Source organism: Heterocephalus glaber, unplaced genomic scaffold (assembly GCF_053883595.1).
Source record: "Heterocephalus glaber isolate CG9 unplaced genomic scaffold, H.glaber_assembly_v1.0 deba00001428, whole genome shotgun sequence".
NCBI lineage: Eukaryota > Metazoa > Chordata > Mammalia > Rodentia > Bathyergidae > Heterocephalus > Heterocephalus glaber.
In genome coordinates, this window is record NW_028258293.1 from 2,767,648 (window position 1) to 2,789,152 (window position 21,505).

The 21,505-nt window shown below is 46.9% G+C and overlaps 1 protein-coding gene across 10 annotated transcripts in view; it reads left to right on the forward strand.

Moving 5' to 3' along the window:
• The window catches only part of Mpped2 (metallophosphoesterase domain containing 2), a 149,255-nt gene that overhangs the window by 72,681 nt on the left and 55,069 nt on the right, over positions 1-21,505 (forward strand). For all 10 annotated transcript variants that reach the window (XM_087211500.1, XM_087211501.1, XM_087211502.1 and 7 more), the window contains one exon: positions 5,930-6,155. In XM_087211500.1, the coding sequence (XP_087067626.1) occupies positions 5,930-6,155 (226 nt within the window). The remainder of the gene's footprint in view (positions 1-5,929; positions 6,156-21,505) is intronic.

Consider the following 21,505-nt stretch of genomic DNA (forward strand, 5'->3'; position numbering starts at 1 on the left):
TGTGCTGCTGTAAATGGGTGTGCATGTTTCACTGTGATATGATGTCCTCAGCTCTTTCAGGAAGATTCCTAGAAGGGGAATAGTTGGGTCAAATGGAATTTCTAGTTGCAGTTTCTTGAGTATTTTTCAGTGATGCGCAGGTGTCCCAGATTTCTCTGCTCTCTGTTGTGTTCCTTTCTCCCCCTTGGATGAGCTCTGATTCCCAGGAGGCCGTAGGCAAGGTCGCACTACGAGGTCCGTGACAGAGTGAGGTCCGTCTTGAGTAGGGCATCTGTTTCACAGGACAGACGGGGAGCAGATCCGCCTGACTGTGAGGACGGGGTGGGAGGACGGAGCGAGAGAGGGGACCTGGAGTCAGGCTGTTACAGATCTGGCTTTACCTGCTCTCGTCTCGGGCTGGGAGGCAGAAGAGCTGGGTTCTGTCCCCGATTGCATCCTTGTGGCCTGGGACTCAGCACAGCCTTTGTCCGAACCACAGGGGAACTCAGTCTCCTCCTTGCTAGGACGGCATTGGATGAACCAGTGGGTTTTCTTTGTAATGTTTTGAAGCCAGGGACAACTGTGTTCGAATGAAATCATCCCCACATTGTGACATCAAGGACACAGGGCTGCCATGGTGCACCCGGTCCCTCTTGGTCCTGTTGTTCCTTTTTGGGGCAGAGCTCTCTTCACCCAACCTGGCACCCGAGGACCCTCCTGGTCCATGAGCCACAACTCTCGGGAGCCAGCAGGAAAGCCACACCCAACGTCCAGCGTGTAAACACCTTGACACATGTCCCTTGTGTTGGCCGGAAAGCTGCTCTGGACTTCCAGACAGGTCCAGCCCTACCTTTCTAGATAGTTTGCTCCTTGCTCCACGCACACAGAAAGAGCACCCGACTCAGTGACACCAGAGACCCCCCGGGTGAGTGGTGGCCTCAAGAGGACCAGGGTCTAGATCGTCTGTGAATGACAGGCTGAGCTGGGCACAAGCTCTGTCCTCAGCAGAACCAGGGGCGCTGGGTGTCTGGACAAGCAAAGAAGGAAAGGCACGGGGTGCCCGGGGCACACGCTGTGCCAGCTGGGGTCACTTGGACACAGGAAGCTTTCTGGGTTCTGTGTGCAGATTGGTGGCCATTTGCCCCAGCACCCCGGGGCCTGTGGCCCTGATGAGCCTTCTCTTGCTGGAAGGACACATTGGGCCAAGCTGCCATTAGGAAAGTCAGAGCCTTTTGGTTTTCCTTTTGCTTTCTTTGAGAATAGTGGTGCTGGGCTTGGTAAGTAATTGGTGGATGAACTGATGATTTCTTGGATAGCAATTGGGAAGCGTCATCATTATCATCATCAAAGCAGCAATTTCGTGGCTAGTGTCTGCTGAGTGAACGGAAAGTGTCAGACACCACGAAGGTTCTTGATGGGCTGGGTCATGTTTGACTTACACCAAACCCGAGAGGTAGGATCATTACTTTCTCTCGCTTACAGTTGAGGAAACTGTAGTTTCGGAAAGGCTTGTTGGAGGTTCGCTGGCTGGACTGGATGTCAGGGGACGGAGCAGGATACTTCACGAGGGCTGAACCTTGCACGTTGCCATAGACCAAGGTGGCCAGCCCGGTGCCCAGCGCTTGTGGGGAGCTCACGGTGAACTTCACAGCGGCTCATTCCTCCGTCACTTACTCAACAGATGCCAGCTGTGGGCCTCCAGGGAGGGAGGGCTGAGCCCAGCACTTTGAGCCAAGGAAGCACAAGTCACTATCCCTGCCTCAAGGCTGGAGGAGAGCAAAGCTGGCGGCTGCAGCAGCGTCACTTAGCGGCGCTCACTGCTCACTGTGCCCAGCACGTGAATGGCTTCGTCTCATTCTGTCCTTGTTCTCATTTCTGCATTGTGGGAGGTGGGAGGAATCTGTCCAGGGCCACACAGCTCATACAGTATGAGCCCCAGGCTCCCCGGACCGTCTGTGTTGTTGAATCACAAAGAGTAGCAGTGTGGAGGTCAGTACGAGGGCAGTAAATAATACGCATAAAGAGGAAGAAGGAGAGTGGAAAGGGAATCGCAGAGAGGGGGAAGGGACTCGGAGAAGGAAAACTCAGGAATCCTGGGAATTGATGCTCTCAGAGAGTGATGTCCCTGTGCTGTGATTGACGGAGGTGAGAATCCAGAGAGAGCCTGGGCTTTGCCCCTGAGGATGTTGCTAGTGACGGTCCCACAAGCTTTTGGAGAATAGAACTGTGCTGGATAAATTCTGTGCGAACAGTGGCCCATAAGCTGTTGCATCTGCTGATACAGTAGCCCATCTCGAAACGACACAGGACCAGGCTGGGCAGAGCAGAATTAGGCACTCACTCGAAGGTCGGTGGAGAATGGAAGTCAGTGGTCGCCTGATCTTTTGATTTTCCAGGAGGCTGGAAACCCACAATTTCGTGTGTGATCTCTCTATCTCTTGAGTCCCAAATGTCAGCTCAGTTTTTTTAAAAGCAAAACTCAGTTGCAGGCTGTAACCATGACACACCTGTGGGCTGACTCGGCCACCAGCTGAGCTGCCAGCTCCAGGCCCCACTTCCCAAGAAGTACAGAAGGAAATGAGAAGCATGGCAAAGCAGCAGCGAGGCCGAGGGCTGCTCCGGGGGTGTATGAGGCCACTGTTCCCCCCAGAGCCTGCTTGTTCTCGTTCCATGGATGGGTGGACAGAGGGAGAGTCCATAGGTAAAGAGAGAGGGCCAAAGGCAGAGGGAGGTGTCTGAGGGAAGAATGAGACTGAAATGGCACTGTCCTGGAGATGAGAAGCGGCAGACTCGGGAGGAGTAGGGACCCTCCCTCCTCGTTCCCATGTGTGCAGACGCAGGGTGCACCCACAGAGAGGTCCGACAGAGCCTGGAGTGGAGAGGTCCCTGCAAAGGATTTTGCTGGCTGCTTTGTGGCTAGGTGGTGGTGAGTACTATCTAGTGGCAGTGAGGACCCAGGTGAGTCTGATTTCCCGAGTATCTCTTTAGGGGACACAGACAGACAGAGGCCAGAGCTGCTCTCCTTGTCCAGCGACTCCTTTTAGTCCACAGCTCTCCCTGAGCCAGTGGCAGGTTTCCCACGTTTCATTCATTCTCTTGCTTCCGTCATCACTTTGCTGTGCCTGTGAATGTCTCGTGCTGTTATTTACTCAATAGCTGTCTTTAAATAACCTCCTATTTTACAGATGAAAATAGAAAGCGAAGCTGTATGTCATTACTTACACTGTTATTTTGCATTTTTGCAAATAGGCCCTTGGAAAGTGTACGTAATCCCCGACATTTTGTCAGGTACTCATTTCGGGTCCCCACGGTGGTGGTGTCCCTCAGCAGCGCAGGTGCAGTGTCCTGGGACAGAGGGAGCTACTTCGTCGGTAGAGCTCGACTTGTTCAGAGAGAGCACTTTTTCCCGTGTTACGATAATCATATTTGGTCCTGGTTTTTATTCAAGCAGGGCAACTTCGGTGGCTTGATCTGAATAAAATGGATGAGAGCAGGCACCGTTTTGTCTGGCACTTTGAAAGTGTTGCTGCTGGCTACCAAGGAGTCGGAACCTTGACTGCAGAGCCATCCAAATTAATCCAGGCTAGAAAAAAATGAAAATGCCGTCAAGGAACAGGAGATGTGTCAGCTGCCCTGCTTAGACTTTTCATATAAACATAAAGTTTGGCAGATTATAGGTGAAAGGTCAGCTCAGCAAAAAAGAAAATGTCAGACAAGCTCGTCAGACAGGTAGCGGAGGATGGGAGTTGGAAGCTACTGTTGCTTCTCAGGACGAGTGTAAACACCGTCACCGCCCTGGTCATGTAGGTGGCTGCTTCTCTATGCTGAGTCTCAGAATGTGATTTAAAAGGCGCCAGGGAGGTGTGATCCTGAGGAAGATTTGCTTTGCTGCACTTTTCTTTTCTTCTTCGTCGTCTTCTTCCTCTCCTCCTCCTCCTCCTCCTCCTCCTCCTCCTCCTCCTCCTCCTCTTCTTCTTCTTCCCCTTCCCCTTCCCCTTCTCCTCCTCTTCCTCCTCCTCCGAAAGGGAAGATGCACTTTGTCTTTTGCTCCATGTCCTGCTGTCCCCTGTTGGCCACCACAGCTAGAAAATGAGGAGCTGGGCCTCCTGCAGGGGCGCTGCTGTGGACGGATGGTGTGCAGTGCCTCTGGCAGCAGGAGGGGTGGGCGCTGGGGGCCCTGCGGCTCAGGGGTGCATCCTCCAGCCAGAGGGGTCACTGAGCCATGATCCTGGGGTCCTGGGGCCTCACGGATTTCCAGCATGTGTGGTGCCAGGAACGTGTTGCCTTGTTAGTACATCTTTCCCCTGCGCCGTAAGCCTGGGAATTGTGCGAAATATCAGCACCATTTTATCCAAGTAGCTTGCAGCAGGCAGCACACTGCTAGCGGCCAGACTTGCATAAACAGGCGTCTGAGAGGCTTCCCGTCCGGGATGAGCTCTTGAGCACAGCCTTGCAAATAACTGGCCAAGGCCCAGTCGCACAGAGGTGGGCACTGGTAACCCAGGATACCTGCTGATGCTTGGCCTCCACGTTTCCAGTTTGATCTCTGCAGTGTTATTTTTTACCAGACTGCTTTCATCTCTTTCTGAAGCCTCCCCATTAACTCACACGTTATCTAGGCAATTCTATTCCTGTTATTAGAAGCCAAAGGAAAACGGTAATACTGCAAAACATGACCTCAGTCTTAGAAGCCGCTGAGTAGGGAGGACTTCGTCGTGTGGTCTTGAGGGTGTGCATTGCTGAAACCCAAGTGGACCGGACGGAGCTGCCCTTCCCCCGCCAAGTTCTCTTTCCCACTAAGCCTCCTTAATTAAATCATTGACTCTAGCTTGCTGGTAAGAACCAATTCTTACAACAAGTGGATCCAATTTCCTGCTAAAGGTAACTTGAATTCTTCCTGGAATAGCAGGAAACAGTAATTCTGCATTGGATCCAGGAGTCTCGGGAAGCTGGAATTGTAGGTGCCATTGCTCTACCTCTTTTTGCCTCCAAAATAATAAAATAAAATAAAACAAGCAGGGGCCCAACATTGAGGCCTGAGGGATGGGTAGTGACAGAGGAGGGAAAGGGGCATTAATCGCGGGATGGGGACAGCTGCCCGGGACTATCTCCCTTTGGATTTCGGTTCTTATAGCAGTGCGGTGAGTTATTAATATGTATGATCTGTACTTTATTCAAACATTATAAATCTATGCAGAAGTCTGGTGTTTGGGTTTTTCTTTATAGCTTTCATTCTTCTTCCCAGAATTATCTCATTTCGATCGGGAAACTTTTGCATAAAAAGCACACACCGAGAACTCACATTTCCATACCATAAATATTAAAAGGGGGTTAAGCTTTACAGTTTCCTGCCCATCCCAATGGGAGGAAAGTTAGCCTACCAGTCTGGGGCCCTTTAATAATGTTCTTTTTATTCACAAGCCAAAAGATAAACTTAAAATTAGACTTGCAATAGGAAATTGCACCATGTGGTCCCCGCATAGGTGCAAATTGTGGCGTGCTTGGCTCTGCCCTGTCTTTTGCATGAAAGATGTATTGCAAATACAGCATTTCTCAGAGTCATTAAGAATAGTCGGCTGGCTTATTTTTTGAGGACCAAATCGAATCCAGGCCATCTTTTAAGGTTCACGATGAAAGTGCTTTTTCCCAGATAATTAGGAAGTGCAGATTCATTACCGTGTGAATTCATCACAGTAAGTCTGTACAGTACAGAAGAGCCAGAAGACTGAGTGTCTTCTCACTACCTTTTTGGATTCTCAGCAGCTTCCTGTCTCCTGCCTGTTTTCATTTTTTGTCATTGTGAAGGACTAATGCATTGTGGTTCACATGGAAATATAGCGGAATGTGTGAGCTGTTTCATTTGAGTGAGCCGGCTGCTAATCAGCCTCGGCTGCTGTACTTCGTGATGGGAAATGAACGTGCTAATTGCTGCTCTTTTTTCTTATTTCAGGAAACCTGCCATATGAATATAAAATAGTGATTGCTGGGAATCATGAACTGACATTCGATAAGGAATTCATGGCAGACCTTGTTAAACAGGACTACTACCGTTTCCCCTCTGTGTCCAAATTGAAACCAGAGGACTTTGACAATGTTCAGTCCCTCCTGACGAACAGTATTTACTTGCAAGATTCGGAGGTCACAGTGAAGGGGTTCAGGATATACGGTGCACCTTGGTAAGTGTTCGTTCAACCAGTCCCCTTCCACGCTGTAGCTGGGCACCAAGAAAGGTGATTTGGACATAGGTGCTTTAAATGGAATGGTTTGAATGGAGGGGAAGCTTACTGGTGGATTTCCAACTGAACACACTCTGTCAGGGCTTCACAACACTGTGTTTTTTCCATTGTGCAACAGATTCATGTAGTCAAGATCCACGGGAGCGGGGCTTTGGTAGATGTGTCTGTATTATGGGATTGGGGCCACACATGTGTCTCCGTGACAGAGAAGAATTTGGGAAGGTCACCTAACATCCAGCAGCCTTGGGTGGCCCGTGGCCTTCTGCTCTCGGGGCTGTCACAGGCTTACGAGCAGGAGACATTGGCAAAGCCGTGTGAGAATGCCTGGTCACTCGCTGCAAGACAATGCCGATCAGTTTTCTGCTCGTGCCTCTGACACTACGCACTTAGGTGGCCTTGGGCGTCTACTCTCCTTCCAAATGAGAGTACCGGGACAGGGGCTCGTCCACATCCAGGGATTCTGGGACCCTGCTTGAGGCCTCTGTGGCTGTCCTGAGCAGAGCTAACCTTGGCCGGTCTCATCTCGAGCTACAGTGGGCTCGGGAGAGGGCAGCAGCAGTGAATTCAGGTCAGACCTCTGCACTCAGCGGTTCCCTTTGTCCTCTATGAAGTACAAAGCTGACATACCGTAGGTGACTTTTGCTTTTTTAGCTTTCCTGGGTGGTATCCAGAAGGATCGATGAGTGGGTACAGAAAGTATTGGAAATACGTTTCTGTTCAAAATCAACCTGATAATGGCTGTGAGCTCTGTAGGGAAGACCATGTGCCATGTGTTGTTCTAAATTCATTATATCCGTTATTCGTTTAATCCTCAGAATCCCTTCAGAGATAGGCAGCATTGTGGTTCTCGGCAGATAAGAAAACTCAGGCACAGGAAGGTTAAGTGTCTGCTCAGGGAACAGCGGAGAGTGAGTGGTAGCACCTTGATTTGACCCTAGCAAGTCTGGCTCGGGGAGTACTGGACAGCCGAAGGGTGGCGGGTGGTAGGGTGGGTGGTATAATCGTTAGCACTGGTCATCCGCAGATCCACTTATATCCAGCTCTGTTAATGCCATTGATTTATTTTTTATGGTACAGGGCAAGAGAACAGGCAGCAGAAATTAGTCCTGTCAAACTGTAGTCTGAAAGCCAGTCTCAGGTATGCAGGATGGTGGTGTTACCATCTCCAGGTGCAGGGCCGGGGACACAGGGCACTTCAGGCTTCTCGGTCCAGCACTCCGTGACAGGCACGTAATCGAGGAAGGGCCTCTGCCTGCCACAGCAACCCTCCTGTGGGTCAAGATAGGTCTTCAGTAACCTGAGGTGTGTTTGAAAACTCTTCAAAGGCCCTGGACATTTCAGGCCGTTTCTGGAGGAGCAGGACTCTGGGAGCCCGGGGCTGAGCGCTGCTGAAATGCTGACACAGCCACATCCTCCACGGTCTGAGCCGATGCGGATCTGTAGGGAGGGGGGTTTAGCTCAGGTGACTCCAGCCCCAGCCGCTATGCGGGAGGGCGTGACTTGAGGTCCTGAGGCAGAGCCTGCAGCACCTCAAGGAATGAAAAGGAACAGAGCAAGCTCAGGTATGTGCTTCCATGGGTGTGACCCCCAACTGACTTCAGGGAAAGTTCGTATCAGAACTGTGCGGATGTCATTTAGATTTTTATTTTAATATTGAAGAGGATGGGAAAAGTCGGAACATAGGCAGCATTATCCTGAAGTTGTTGTTCGGTGTAAAGAGCTTGGGAATTTCCACAGAACTTGAACTCTTTCCTGCTGGGCAGCTAAGGGAAGTCACTGAAGGGACCGTTGTACTTGGTGTTCTCATGGAGAACACGGAGGTTGATGAAAGGGAAGTTTATCAGTTGTGTGGATCTTACCATCAGATACTTTGCAGAATGAGGGGCCTGGGCCCCCAGGACCACTGATAACCTGAACGCTGACGAGGCATCTGCATCAGCCTTTCTGTGCAGCAAGGAGGGTCCCCGGGACCTTGGGCAGGTTTCCTCACGTCGCCATCCCACTGATTTCTTGTCTTTAAAATGGGAATCAATGACATTGCTTCCCTCTCCTGGGGGCTATGAAGGTGAGAATTACCACGGCTGGAGCATGCGTGACGGCGAACCTTTTAGAGCTTTGGTGACACAAACAGCCTGCTGCAGCGCAAGTGCCATAGGTTCACCACTGCTGAGCTAGAGGAAGCATCTGATAAGGGTTGGAGACCACTGCACCTGGACTGTTGATGTTTCCAGTCTGCTTTATCCCTGCACCAGGCTTCCTAAGGAGACCTGGGTGCCGGACTTGGGGGCTGGGTTCAAGCCTGGGCTGGGCCTCTGCTGATGGACTGTCAGGGGCACGTGTGTAAGGTGGGAATGAAGTCTGGCCTAGTGAGTGTCTGTCATGTGCCACCCACTTAAATGCTCACCTCAGTTCAGATCTTCAAGGAGAAAACATCCTTGCGGGCACTCATGCTTTTTAAAACCCCGTATACAGGGTCATTTTTAATCTCTTTCATTGTTAAGAATTTGAGTAGAAGTAAAGTTTGGATGACTGCATACCATAGCTACCAGTATTCTCCCTTCAGGATTTAGGTTTCCTCCACCTCTGAGATTCATCTGCAGAGGAATCCCTGCTTCATAGCCAGTAGTACTCCAGACTCGAATCATAAACTGAGTCACTTCGTTTCCATGCTTTTCCAGTGGGTATTCTGAGCAAAATATTAAGTTCTGAATTATTGAGTGATTTTGACTAAAAAACAGAAAACGAAGTATCTTGGTACTAAGCATTGGCACCTTGTTATAGGGTTTCCAAACATAATCGCCGCCGTCAGTGCAAGAAAATATCTGCAACTCATGTACTTAAAACTAAGTAGCATAGTATCTGCTTAGCATGTGTAAGGCCCTGGATTTGACTTTCAATAAATAAATAAATAAAATACGGATATTGACTTATTTTGGCTTCACAGAAGAAGTATTAGTCTGGATTCACGGTTTACAATGGTATCACAGTGATTAGAGGGAATGAAAGGACCGTTTCCCTTTCCCTGTTGGCCGTTGAACAGGAACACGGGTGGAGGAGATAACGTTCCCATGTGTGTGGCTGTCAGGGCTGGGGGATGGGCCAGGACCCAGGGAAGAGGACTGGGTGAAAGACGTCGCCTTTCACTGAAGAGGCCTGAGTGCAGTCTTGCTGGGACAGGAAGGACAGGCGCGGATGGGCCTCCGGGGACAGCTCTTCCGGCGCCCATGAGGCTGGCTGTGTAGCTTTGTAGTCTTCCTTCTTCCAAGCATTTTGGAGAAACCTTCCAAGGAACAGGCATCTTCTTTTGATAGTTCTTTCACAGATCTGCTTAGCTCCTGCGACGTTCCCCTCTTCCTCTTGGGGGCCAGAGAGGAGGGTCTTGTGTCCTCAGGCCTTCGGGTCAGCTCTGAGAGCCAGGCCCGCTGCCCCTGGTGCTCCTCCGCTGCCTCCCGGGCTTCTCTCTCTGACCCACACTCACACTCAGCTCTGCATGTTTTTCTGGATGCCTGAGGATGGCTGCAGGAAGGAGACAAAAATCAAATCTGTCAAGGCTTGGCTACTGCGGTGACAGCTTGTCTGGCCAGGGTGGGGGGAGGTGGAATTTGGAGACCATTTGTATTTTTGGTTACTGAATCCATAAACTACAAGTAGGTTTCAGTAAACGTGGTTGTGGGACTTGGTAGATCAAAGACCGACTGGCCTCTGCTTTTTATGATTTCAGTTGCTCTTTTGATGCTAAGATGCAATGTAGGAAAAAAAATCCACGTAGTTAATTCATGAGCAGCTTGGCTGCAAAAAGTAAAAAGCGCGGGTTGCAAGGACAGGGAGAGCAATTGTACTGTTCAGCCCTGGCCTGCGCCTCTCTCCTGCACAAAACCGCGGAGCTGCTATCCCGTGGCGTTCAATGAATAGGAGTGGGCTTTCCGATGTCCAGGAATTTGATCTCTGGGCTGACCAAGAGGCCAGGAACAAAGAGCACCTTTTTATCGCGTCCTACTGGACCCAGGTGTAATTTGTCAGATTTAGTAACTGTGGAGGAAGTACCTTAACTTCTGCAGCAGGAAAATTAAAGCAGGCCTGGGCAGCACAGCGCTAAAATGGCTGCAAAAGGAAGAGAAAGGCCGTGGAGTTGTATTTGCAAAGGGAATGTGTGCAGGAATTGTCCCCCTGTTCTCTTCCCCTCATTTCCTATCATAAACACGTTGAGTTCATTCATTCATTTAGATGTAATTTCCTCAGCATTTTTCCAAGTGGGAGTTAAGTGTCGATTCCACTGTCTGCGGCATTTATAATTGTGTTTGCATACAAATAGCTGCGAGGTTGCTCATGGTTCCTTGTTCTGATCAGTGCTGTGGTACTTTTATGTCTACCCTGTCAGAAGAGCTTCAGATGTTTTTATTTCCAATTATAAGTTTTGTAATGCATCATATATTTTGCTGACAGTCCTCAAGTTCTTCAAACAGCGAACAAATTAACAGCAGATATTGAAGGAGAGGATTAGAAAGCCCCTTGGCAGCTCATATGATAGAATTCAGCTATGAGCATGGGCAGGGTGGGCTCATTTATTTTATTTGCACAGTCATACTTTGTGATTAACTTGGGCCAAGGAAAAAGAAGAAGAGAAAGAAACAACTCCCTGTTAGGCAGACAGGTCCTTTTGCACTTAAGATCGAGTCTGCGGAGCAGTGTTAGCTCTGGAGTCCGTTTGAGAGGTGCCTCTTTTTTCCAGGGTGGTTCTGACAGAGCTCACACAGGAAAGGTCTTGTGTGCGTGTGTTAAGCAAATATGCACTCTGCTGCTACACGGCTCTGTTTAAAGGCCGAAGCTAACGTTTCATTTTTCTTGGCCCGGGGCCCACTGGCTCTCCCATTATGAAGTCTATGCCTGCTCTGCCGGGCTCTAGAGTTACACGGCTTTGTTTACATTTTTGCCTATTTCAGAATGCAGCTGACTGCTCTTACAGGCGTACAGGATCAGATTCACTTCTGGTTTAACAACAGCCCTGTTTATTTGCAAAAGGAGAAAGCAGAACCCGTGACTTTGCTGTCTACCTCCCATTGATAGCCAAAGCAGTGGACAAAGAAATTCGGAGCCCAAAGCCGGTTCCTGCAGGGCTGGTCCTGTCGGGTACAAAGCCCTTCAGCCCAAGGCAGCTCCATCCAGCTCAGCCTCCCTGCCCGGTCTGAGGCTTCAGCAGGTGTGTGGAGGCCGCTTGCGGAAGGAGGCAGAGAGGCTGCAGACAGGTCTGTGAGTGCACAGGCCTTCAGACTCGCCTCCGAAATCATTTAAATCTTCGTCTGTCCCGGCTGAGACAGCATCTCAGTCAGCAAGCAATGACGATAAATAACTTGCATTTGGATAGTGCACTTCACTCACAGAACCCCGATGCCTGCTGCCTCCTTTGGGCCAACGGTATAGTCCTTTACCTTTATCAGGACTGTACTAACAATGCTCACTCCGAGAGCTAGAGTCCACAAGCAAGTCTATCTCAGGGGAGGGACCAAGCCAGGGAGTTCAGGGCAGAGAGGTAACTGGCCCGAAGAAGCCACAGAGCCTTGGGAAGAAGCAAGACTGGAATCCAGAGCTCCTGTGCCAAGTTCTCATGCTAAACAAGGATACCCTAGTAACCACAAATGTCCGTCCACTTCTCGACCTGGAGTAACTCAGGAAGTGGCTGCTTTTCATCTTAGAAGACTTGGCTGTTGCCATTGAGTTACAAAAAGGGGGTTCAGAAATGCAGGCCATTGCTGTTTAGGGTCTCTCGGGATTCCGGGGTGAGGCGAGCTTACAGGGCAAATGAGGAGTGCAGCGACAGGAGGGAAGATCGGCATCATCTGCGAGGTGTGCTCCAGCAGTTAAGGTTTTGGAAGAGAAGCATCCACATCCCAAGTGTTTCAGGACATGGGTCGGATTCTGCTGCTTCACGGGGACTGCTTCTCACACAGCACGCGTGGGTCTGCTGCAGGCGGGTTTTCTGTTGATTGGTTGGCTTTTTCCTTCTCTGCCCAAGCACCATGAAGCAGTCCTGGGCCTTATGTGACTAGAACTTATTTACTTTGTTAAGTTCATTATTCAATCTCCCTGAGCCTCAGTTCTGTCTGACAAATGGCCAAGCAAATATTAATAACTGCTGTGTCTTGAGCATCACCCTCATACAGGCACCTTAGGTAACACTGTCTGTAAGCCTCCTAGCAGCCTACCAAGAAAGCATTATTACTCCGTGGCAGTGAAGGTTAATTGTCAGGTCATCCGGATTAGGAGTCTTGGAGTGGTAACTAGATCGGGGGTGCCGTACTCCTCAGTGGATCAATCCTAGCTGCCTGTGCTGTTGCCAGCTGGGGCCCAGCTGGAGGTCAGTCACTGGGCTGTGCCTTTGACTGTTCTCCTCTCTCCGGCACTTTTCTCCTGCTGCTGGCTGCCACGAAGTGAGCACCTTTCCTCTCCACTCCCTTCCACCAGATTTCTGCTTTGGAGCCAGGCTGCCGTGGACTGAACCCCTGAAACCTGTAAGTCGCAGGTGTTGGGTACTGTGTTCCAGCAATGGGAGAGCTGCCTAGTACACACCCCTACTTGGGAGATGAGATAGTGAAAGGGTAGAGAAGTTAAATAACTCACCGGAGGATGCTCATTTCCTAAAGGCCTGGGAATCAAGCTCAAGTCTGTTTGGCTCCCAAACCTCTGTTTACTAATTTATTTTCACTTTTTGTGGAGTATGTTTCTCATGGGAATGAAATGCGATTGGTAATGCTAAATAAAATATTATTTTCCTCTCTGAAAAGTAACTTTTTTTGTTGTTTTTGTTCATTTTGCTTAGCATCGTTTCTATGGTGGATACCGGGGCAGAAGGCACAGAAATGAGGTCAGGAGGGAACTTACTCTAGGACAGTGATGGGAACCCGTTGGAGCTTTCAGTGATACAACTGGCCCGCTGTGTCACAAGGGTCATTGGGTTCGCCGCCACCGGACTAGGAAAATGGTTTCCCCTGAGAGAATTTTAAGAAGTAGATATTGAATATTGTGGGCTTCTTTGCATGACAAGTTGCTCGTAGTGTGAGTAAGTGGAACTCAATTAGGAGGGAACCCGGTATAGTGTCCCCGTTCTGACCAAAGGCATGGAACAGTGACTGGGTATCTGTTAGACGAAGACACCTGGGACGTGTTTAAGGGTTAAGGCCACTTATGCGGAGTCTCATGTCAATGTGTAACGCCCAGCAGTGTGTCCCACCCAGGAAAGATAAAGGTAATGTTGGACGGCAGACTGTTCCATGGGGCCGAGGGTCTCTCCGGCAATCGGGATCTGAGACTGAAGGCCTTGGGTTTGCAGAGCATGTGCATTCCACAGAGCAGACAAGGGGAGCTGCAAATCTGCATTAATTCATGAGAAGAGACTTTTTCTCAAATATTAGAGGAGATGAGCTTGGTTAACATAGAAATATAGTTACTATGACTAACAGTGTTCCAGCATGAAATCCGCAGCAAAGCATGAAATGAAAAGGTAGAGAAAAGAGAATCACTGGGAGGTGAGGAAGTGGTTTAGACCTGGCCTAAGGAAGTTTCTTCCTAGGATAAAATTTCCCAAGATACCATCTGCAGGTGGTGGTGATATTTATTGGTTAATCTACGTAGTTTTAGCCCCACTGTCTTGGCAGGATGGGTTTGTAGGTAGATCACAGAAATAAAAAGAGGTGCTGGAATTTCCTATGCATCTGCACCAGCAATGAACACTAAGTAAATCCAGCGCTGCGTTTATAAAGAAAAAGAAAGCCCAGAGTTGGCACACCGATTTCCCATTCTTCTCCAAACCGGGTGATGCATTTTATACGTTATGTGCAGAATTGGATGTAAAGCTAAGTGCCTCCGATGGCTGCCTGACTTAATAAATGGCGGTTCCTGTTTTTCTCACTACATTTCAAGCTATTGAAATTCTGGGATATATTGATCTTCAAGCTGAATCTAATAAGGGATACTGCTTTTGCATGTCACTGGGGGATTCACGAGCCGTGAGAAGTAGCTGGAGCACCATGGTTCTAGAAAGAGAATTGTTGAAGACAGAAACTAGACAAACTCTTTTTTATTGTCTCAGTGATTTGGAAGTCCAGCGCTAAGTCACTCATCATGGCTGAGGCCTATAGGTTTGTTATGAATGAGGACTCGACACACACACCTTCGGAACAGAGTAAAAGATGCTAGGCTAAAACTGAACCAGCAACTGTTGATGACAAAACTAGTCAGGAAATGCTGTTGGGTTTTATCAGTCACCTCCTCGGCTCTTCTTTTCCTGATGCTGTCATCTAAGAGAGAACAACTGTGTTTTCAAGACTCACAGGGTTCGCTTGTAGATTTTGTTTTTATATGACTTCGAGAAATCGATGTAAGGGGAGCATTTGAGAATGAGGAATTTCGCTCTGTGCTCATTGCCTGTGTTACTAAATATTCATTTGAAAGAAGAGGCGCTGACCGATGGGGTCGGCCCAGTGTGTAGAAAAGGGGGTGCGTTTAATGCTAGAGCTGACCTTTGTGCATTCAGGTCTGTCTTGGGCAGCTACACCAGAGAGGTGGGAACCTGGACACTCGCCTCCAGGCACCTCATACCTACCCGCTGCTTTTCTGTCCTTCTCGGAAATGGAAAAGCAGATCCCAGGGAGGAGTCGTTTTCAAGGTTGCTGAGAAGCAGGATGACTGCTTAGGACAGTCTGAAGCTTGCCTCATCTGTAAGGCGCACACAGGCTTCCCGGCCCTCTGCGGTCAGTTCTGAAATGCTGTGACTGTGGACACTGAGGAGTTTTTATTGTTTCACAATGGACAGAATAACTGGATTGTGGATAGAGCGGGATGCAGGTGTGTCAGAGAACATCCGTGCCCTCTGCTTCTCTCAGAAAATAGCAAACCAACTCCTCTTCCGAATGAGACCAAAGAAGCTTTTGTTTGCCTGAATTTCTACACATAGGAGTAGAAAAATGATGGCAGGAAAATAGTTAAAAGTAGGAAACCATCAAGGATAGAAATCACACCAAAGATAAACATCTCGGTGCTTACCTATTCTCTCTGCCAAGCTGAATAAACTCTCATCAGTTAGCTAGATATTCATGTTCGAAGATTCTACAATTCTAGTAAAAACCCATATATTCATCATTTTTAATGATTTTCCCCATTAAAGACTTAGTATCATTTATCAGGAACAGTGGCGAGTGTTTCTTCTTTTAGTCAGCAGTAAGTGTTTTAAAAGCCATATTCCCACCAAAAGCAGACAAACTATACAAATAGAGACAGAATGCCAAGAGGGAATGCCCCACAAGGACAGTGGAGATTCTCTCCCGACTGACTTATTTTTCTTTCATTCCACGGTTCCTGGAATTTTGTACGTTCTTACAGGAGACGAGTTTTATTTTTCCTGTCAGGAAAAAAGGCCACGTGCTCTAGTTGTAGAATGTGTGTGTGTGTGGATGACCTCGTTGGAGATGACCTCTCTTACACCGGCCCCCACTTCCATGAGTACATGATCTGTGTGTTTTCAGGGGTCTGCACATGGCACACACTTCTCCGGCCCCCTGTGTGCCTGGTTATTGAAGAAGCTGGGGGTGGGGTGCCTGTCCATCCTAATCAACAAGTGCTGTGGCTTTCGGGGCTGACCTGGACATGAACAACTGAGTTTCCACCATGCTGGATGGTAGCTGGCGCCTTGCTGCTGCTGAGCCTGGAGCAGCCCGGGGCAGCATTTGCTTTAACACCTGCCTGTGGCCCCGCACGTGGGGCCCAGGTCCCGCCTTCACAGGATGTGACTTTCCTTGGGGAGCCTGTGCCTACCTTTGCTTATCTGTATTCCAGGGCTGCCACCGCCCCTCCTCTCCTATGTCTTTGTTCCATCAATCTGCAAAACAGGGCAGGACTTGTGATTAGTCCTCGGAGCTCGCTTCTATTAATCAGTCTGCAAAACAGGTCGACTTGGATGCTTTTGTTCCAGAGCTGAATGTGTTCTCCTCGTCAGCCTGCGGTTCAGGCTGCTTGCTTTGCCTTCAGCAGACCAGGCGGTGAGATTTGGTTTGTTTATGCTGATTACATTGTCAAGAAAGAAAGGACTGTTTGAAAAGACAACAGGAAAATGCTGACATAGGATTGTAGAGCTATGTTTTAGGAAGAAGAAAAGTTTATAGAAAATATAACTTATGAAACCTGCTTGTGGGGTTCGATAAGCTGCACAGTGTGGCTGACTGGATCAGAAAATACAGCATTATTCATGTCATAGTTTGGAAGTGTGCTGCAGCATCAAACAAAAGCTGCCTATGTGTATTTGAAACGTAATTCTCTTTGGTACTTACGGTAGGAACATCAGCCTTTTGCTACAGCATTGGGTAATTTCAAGAAGATTCAATACAGTTTGGTGAATTTCCTTCCTTGTTTTCTTTCTGCTTTCCTTCATGCCAGATGACCTTGCCACAGATTAAAATTATTTCACCTGTCACACAGGGAAGACTCTGTATCTCAGTTTTCTCATGTTCATTGACAAGGGACACGAACAGCCCTACCTGTGGAGAGGAAGCGTGTTGTAACTCGAGTGAAGGTTATAAATTGCTTTGCAAAATCCTCCTTAAAAAATTCTCCTAACTCTAATGGCAAAGCATAGCTGGGAAAGAATTTTAATGCGTAACTTTTCCCAGTGTTAGTGAAGTTCCAGGATAAAGTGTTCTAGTCTTTTGCCACTCTAAAAATCTCGAGGGTGTCACTTGTGACAGCACTGCCCCCCCACCTCTGTTGAAAATCTCTGCAAGAAACAAATTCTCAGAGTCCCAAATTAAATTTGTCATCAGTGATAAATTTAGTCCTGTAAGATACTTTAATAAGTGCTTCAGTGTGATTTATTGGCTTTGCTAGTTAACATGGGTGTATTATGTCTGGTACAGAACTCCGCAGCACCATTTCTGACTAGACCGTCCTTGATTAAAATTAAACAGTGAAAACTCATGTTTTCAGCGCAGTGGTGATTATTTTAGGGCTAAATTGGACAGTAGGCACGCTGTAGCCCTGTCATTAGTTTAAAATTAAAGACAAAAGAAAAGGAAAAAAATGTCAATGTGATGAGGAAGACGTTTAAGACTCCAGCTCTTTCTGTGTGCGCGTACTTTATTTCCTTTGTGTACAGGCGCAGCGTCTGGGCTGTTTTCCTGGTCTCTGCTTCAGGCGCAGCCCTGGCCCTTGCATATATAACCACTAATGAGTGTCAGGATTCAGCTGCTAATTTGAAAGGTTTCGTGGCTCTTTCACCCCAGACACCAGCAGCTTCATCAGGCGCGGCTTTGTCCGAGCTGACCTTCCTGGCCTTCGGATTGCAGCTAAATACCAACATTACACAGTCCCCATCACTGGAAGCCGGCCAGACCTGGTCCCTGGCACAGATCCTGTCAGAATGGGCTACTGACGTAGACCTGGATGTCCCGACGTCTGCCACATAAGTGAGGTTACCTTCCCCAAAGAGGCCTTGCTTACTTACACCCCTGGAGATGTTCACTTAATTGAACATTCAAATTTTAGAGCAATTAGCAGATTTCCTGATCTTTTTGTTAAAAATGTGTTTTTATAAGGTGTAGCTTTGAAAATGTGTTTTGATGGCTGTTTTAGTGAAAGCAGCAGAGGACCAGGTTACCTGTGTTTTTCTTGACCTAGGGAAATGCATAGAATTTATTATTAATGACACCAGAAAAGAAAATCTAACGGTTCCTCTTTTTTTTCTTTAGAAATTAGCCTTTGGGAATGCAGTCTTCTAGAAATTAAACCACGTAGCAAGCAGGTTGAAAGGAGTTTCCTGTTTGATGTGCTTTTTGAAATAACCCTGCAAAAGCAAAGGTTGAACATGCTTGGTCAAGTTTTTGCTTGTTGGGGAGAAAAGGCTTTCTTCTGGGGCTGTATTCTTTATATATTCTCCCCCTGCTGTTCTCCAGTCCCAGAAAAATTATCCAGCTTTCACGTAACATTTCACCCCGTATTTACCAGGAAGCAGTAGCCAGGTGGAGACAGCTTTTGACATCGTGTGTGATTATCAAGCAGAACGGTAAATCCGGATGAACTTCTCTCTGGTCAAATCCACCCTTCTGAGCTGGGCCTCTGGTGATCTTATTTGGGAGTCGTTCAAACTCTCCTTCCTTTTTAAAGAGAAACATAAAATTAGAGATGGGAAAGAACTCTGAGATTACATCACATTTTCCACCCCCGTGGCCAGCATGCTCTCCCTCCCTCTGACATATTCCCTGGTGTTCTGTTCAGCCCAGTTTAAGATAATAAGGCCAAGAAGGCTCTTTGTCCAGTTCCCCCGGGAAAACGTGCGCATGGATGTGCTTCAGGGCTGCTTCCTGCTCTGTGACTGCTTCCAGAGTCTTATGTGCAACCTCTCTTCTTCTCAACTTTTAGGAACTGTCGCTTGGTCAAGCAGTCTGTGTTGTGAACAAAGGAACAACACACACATGCAGGGCTCTGTCTTCTTATGCTGCCTGAACATCGATGCTATTTAAAGAGCTTCCTCATCATTAGCCAAGTGTTGAAGATGCGCCTAAATTGGAATGGTCCATAAATTTTACCTGTAAATGAATCTCATAAATCCTTAGCCATTTCATAAGGCCCACCACTACAGCTTCTTGGAATCTTATTGATTTTGAGACTTTTCAGGGGTCCAGGAAGTAGAGGAGGACTCTGGATATTTGTTCTTAGATGAGCAGAAATAAATTAATCCAAGTCTTTAGTTGATTATGTGTAGTCACGATAGTTCTATGTCTGGCCCTTATTCTATCAAGTTATTTATTAATGAGTAGTGTCGTCACTGTCCATTAGCTCTGAACGCTAGAGAACTGATGATAATTTGTATTTACGTATGTGCTTTCCCCTCTCTGACCCCGTCTGTCTTTAGGTGTACATTAATCTGACTTCTGTCTTTATTGTGCCTTTGCTTATTTAGATGCCTTTTATACCATGTTTGTTCACACACACACACGCACACACATCTAAGTACGTAACACATGGCTTTGAACTTTATAAAATTGATACTGTGGGGCTCTTGTGGAGGAATCCGCTCTGAACAGACTGAACCATGCACATATAAGTATAAATTTTACAAAAACAAACAAAGCATAACTACTGGAGGGCTTTGGGAAGGGCTCAGAAGCAGTGTAATTTTGAGTCAGACCCCAGAAGGAGCAGCCACCATGATTTCTGGCCTCTGTGGGTTTTTTTCGCTGAGGATGTCACAGCTGAGCGGAGGTGTGGCATGGAGGGGCTAAAGTTCCAGCAGGGCCTCTTCTTTTGGGCAAGGGGAATGTGAAGGAGCTCAGAGTGAGTAGAACCACCCCAGAGGTTAGGACGATGGGGCAGGGTGTGGGGGTGGCTCGCAGGTCGTGGATTCCCAGCATGGGGTCTGTGACTGCGTCTGACCCCTGAGCCATCACGGGTGGGAAGACTGAGAAATGAGCTCTTGGGCATCACAGACGGCGTGAGCTGAGGGTTTGATTCTGAGTAATTGTCTGCTAAAGCAAATTAGTAACCCTCTTTCTTGCATACTACAGAGTCCCAAGTCTCCACAACCCGACATTCAAAATATTTAGCATTATTTGATATATGAAGAGGCAGGGGAATGTGATCCATTGTCCAGGGAAGCAACTAACAGTCAGCTTTGAGATGAATCTGGTATTAGGGTTATTAGACAAGAACTTTAAAGCAGTTGTTATAATTATGTTAAGTAAGATGAAGAAAGTTTGTTAGTAATGAAAAAATGAAGCCCCAAATGAAAAACCTAGAACTGAAAGAAAGTGATATTTGGATCTATTATTCAGTAAATGAGCCTAATAGCAAATTAACTAATGGAGAAAAGATTGAGTGAACTTGAAGGTACATTGATAGGAATCTTGCACTCTGAAGAAGAGAAAGAAGTACTGAAAAAGATGAACAGCATTAGTGACTTATAGGAAAATGTCAAAAGGTCTCATTTATGGATCATTTGAGACCCATAGTAAAGGAGAAAGAAATAGAAGAAATAATGTGCTATAAGTCCCTCAATTTTAATGAAAGGCATAAATTTACAGATTAAGAAATAGCAGCTAACCCCAAATAGGAAAAATATGAAGAGAGCTATGCCTAGGCAAGTCAGATCACTGAAGACCCATGAAAACAAGAAGATGATTAAAGCAGCCAGATTAAAAATGATTCCACAAGGGACAGTGATTGCAGTGGCAACAGACTTCTTATCATAACCGTGGCAATCAAAAAACTGGGATGACTTCTTTAAAGAGCTAAAAAAATTGTGAACCTGGAATTCTACATCCACTGAAAATCCTTGATGAATAAAAGCAAAATAGCAATGATTTCAGAAAAATGAAATTAAAGAAAGTATATTGCTATCATACACACACACAATGGAAATACTAAAGGAAATTCTTCAGGCAGAGGCAAAATAATATTACAAAGAGAACAGGCTGGTATGGCTAAATCAGAGCCCGGTCAAGTAGACCTTGGGAATTAATGAAGAACATTATACAGGTAGACCGCATCTAATCCCGAAATCTGACGCCTGAAATGTTCCCAAATCTGAAACTTTTGAGTTCTCACAGGGTCTTAAAATACTTCAGATTTGGGGATATTTTGGATTTCATGGTTTTTGGATGAGGAAAGCTCATTCCTCAACTAGTAAATTCTTCAAATATTCCAAAATCTCAAAAAAAAAAATATCTGAAACAGTTCTGATCCCCAACATTTTGGAAAAGGGATATTCAGTCTGATGCTGCTGTAAGATTTTACGTGAACTGGTACCACATTAAGTAAACTATAAAATATGAAGGATATATAATATAATCCCAAGGCCAGTGTAACAAATAATACAAAGAGATATAAAAAGCCAATTAATAAGTTAAAATGGAATTCTAACAATTTTCAAGTAATAAAAAAAGAGTCAAGGAAGGGAGAACAGAGGAAGAAAAAGGACAAACAAAACATTAAAAAGTAAATAAACAGTGTGGTATTTCCTAAAACTACACTTCGGATATAACTTATTGTACATAAATTTTATCCAGATAAAATTGATTTTAAACAGAATAATCAAACTAATTCATTAACTCACATTAATGAGTTTTAAAAATAGAGATTATCCAAATAGATTAGAAAACAACTCCGTGTTACCTACCAAAGATACATTTTGAATATGAAGACTTTCTTGAAGTACAGAGATGCACTTTAAATGTAGTACACAAGTCTGTTGGTGTAAGTGGATGGGATCCCATAGGTGGATGCATACACACATGGTTCCTAGAAGGTGAGAG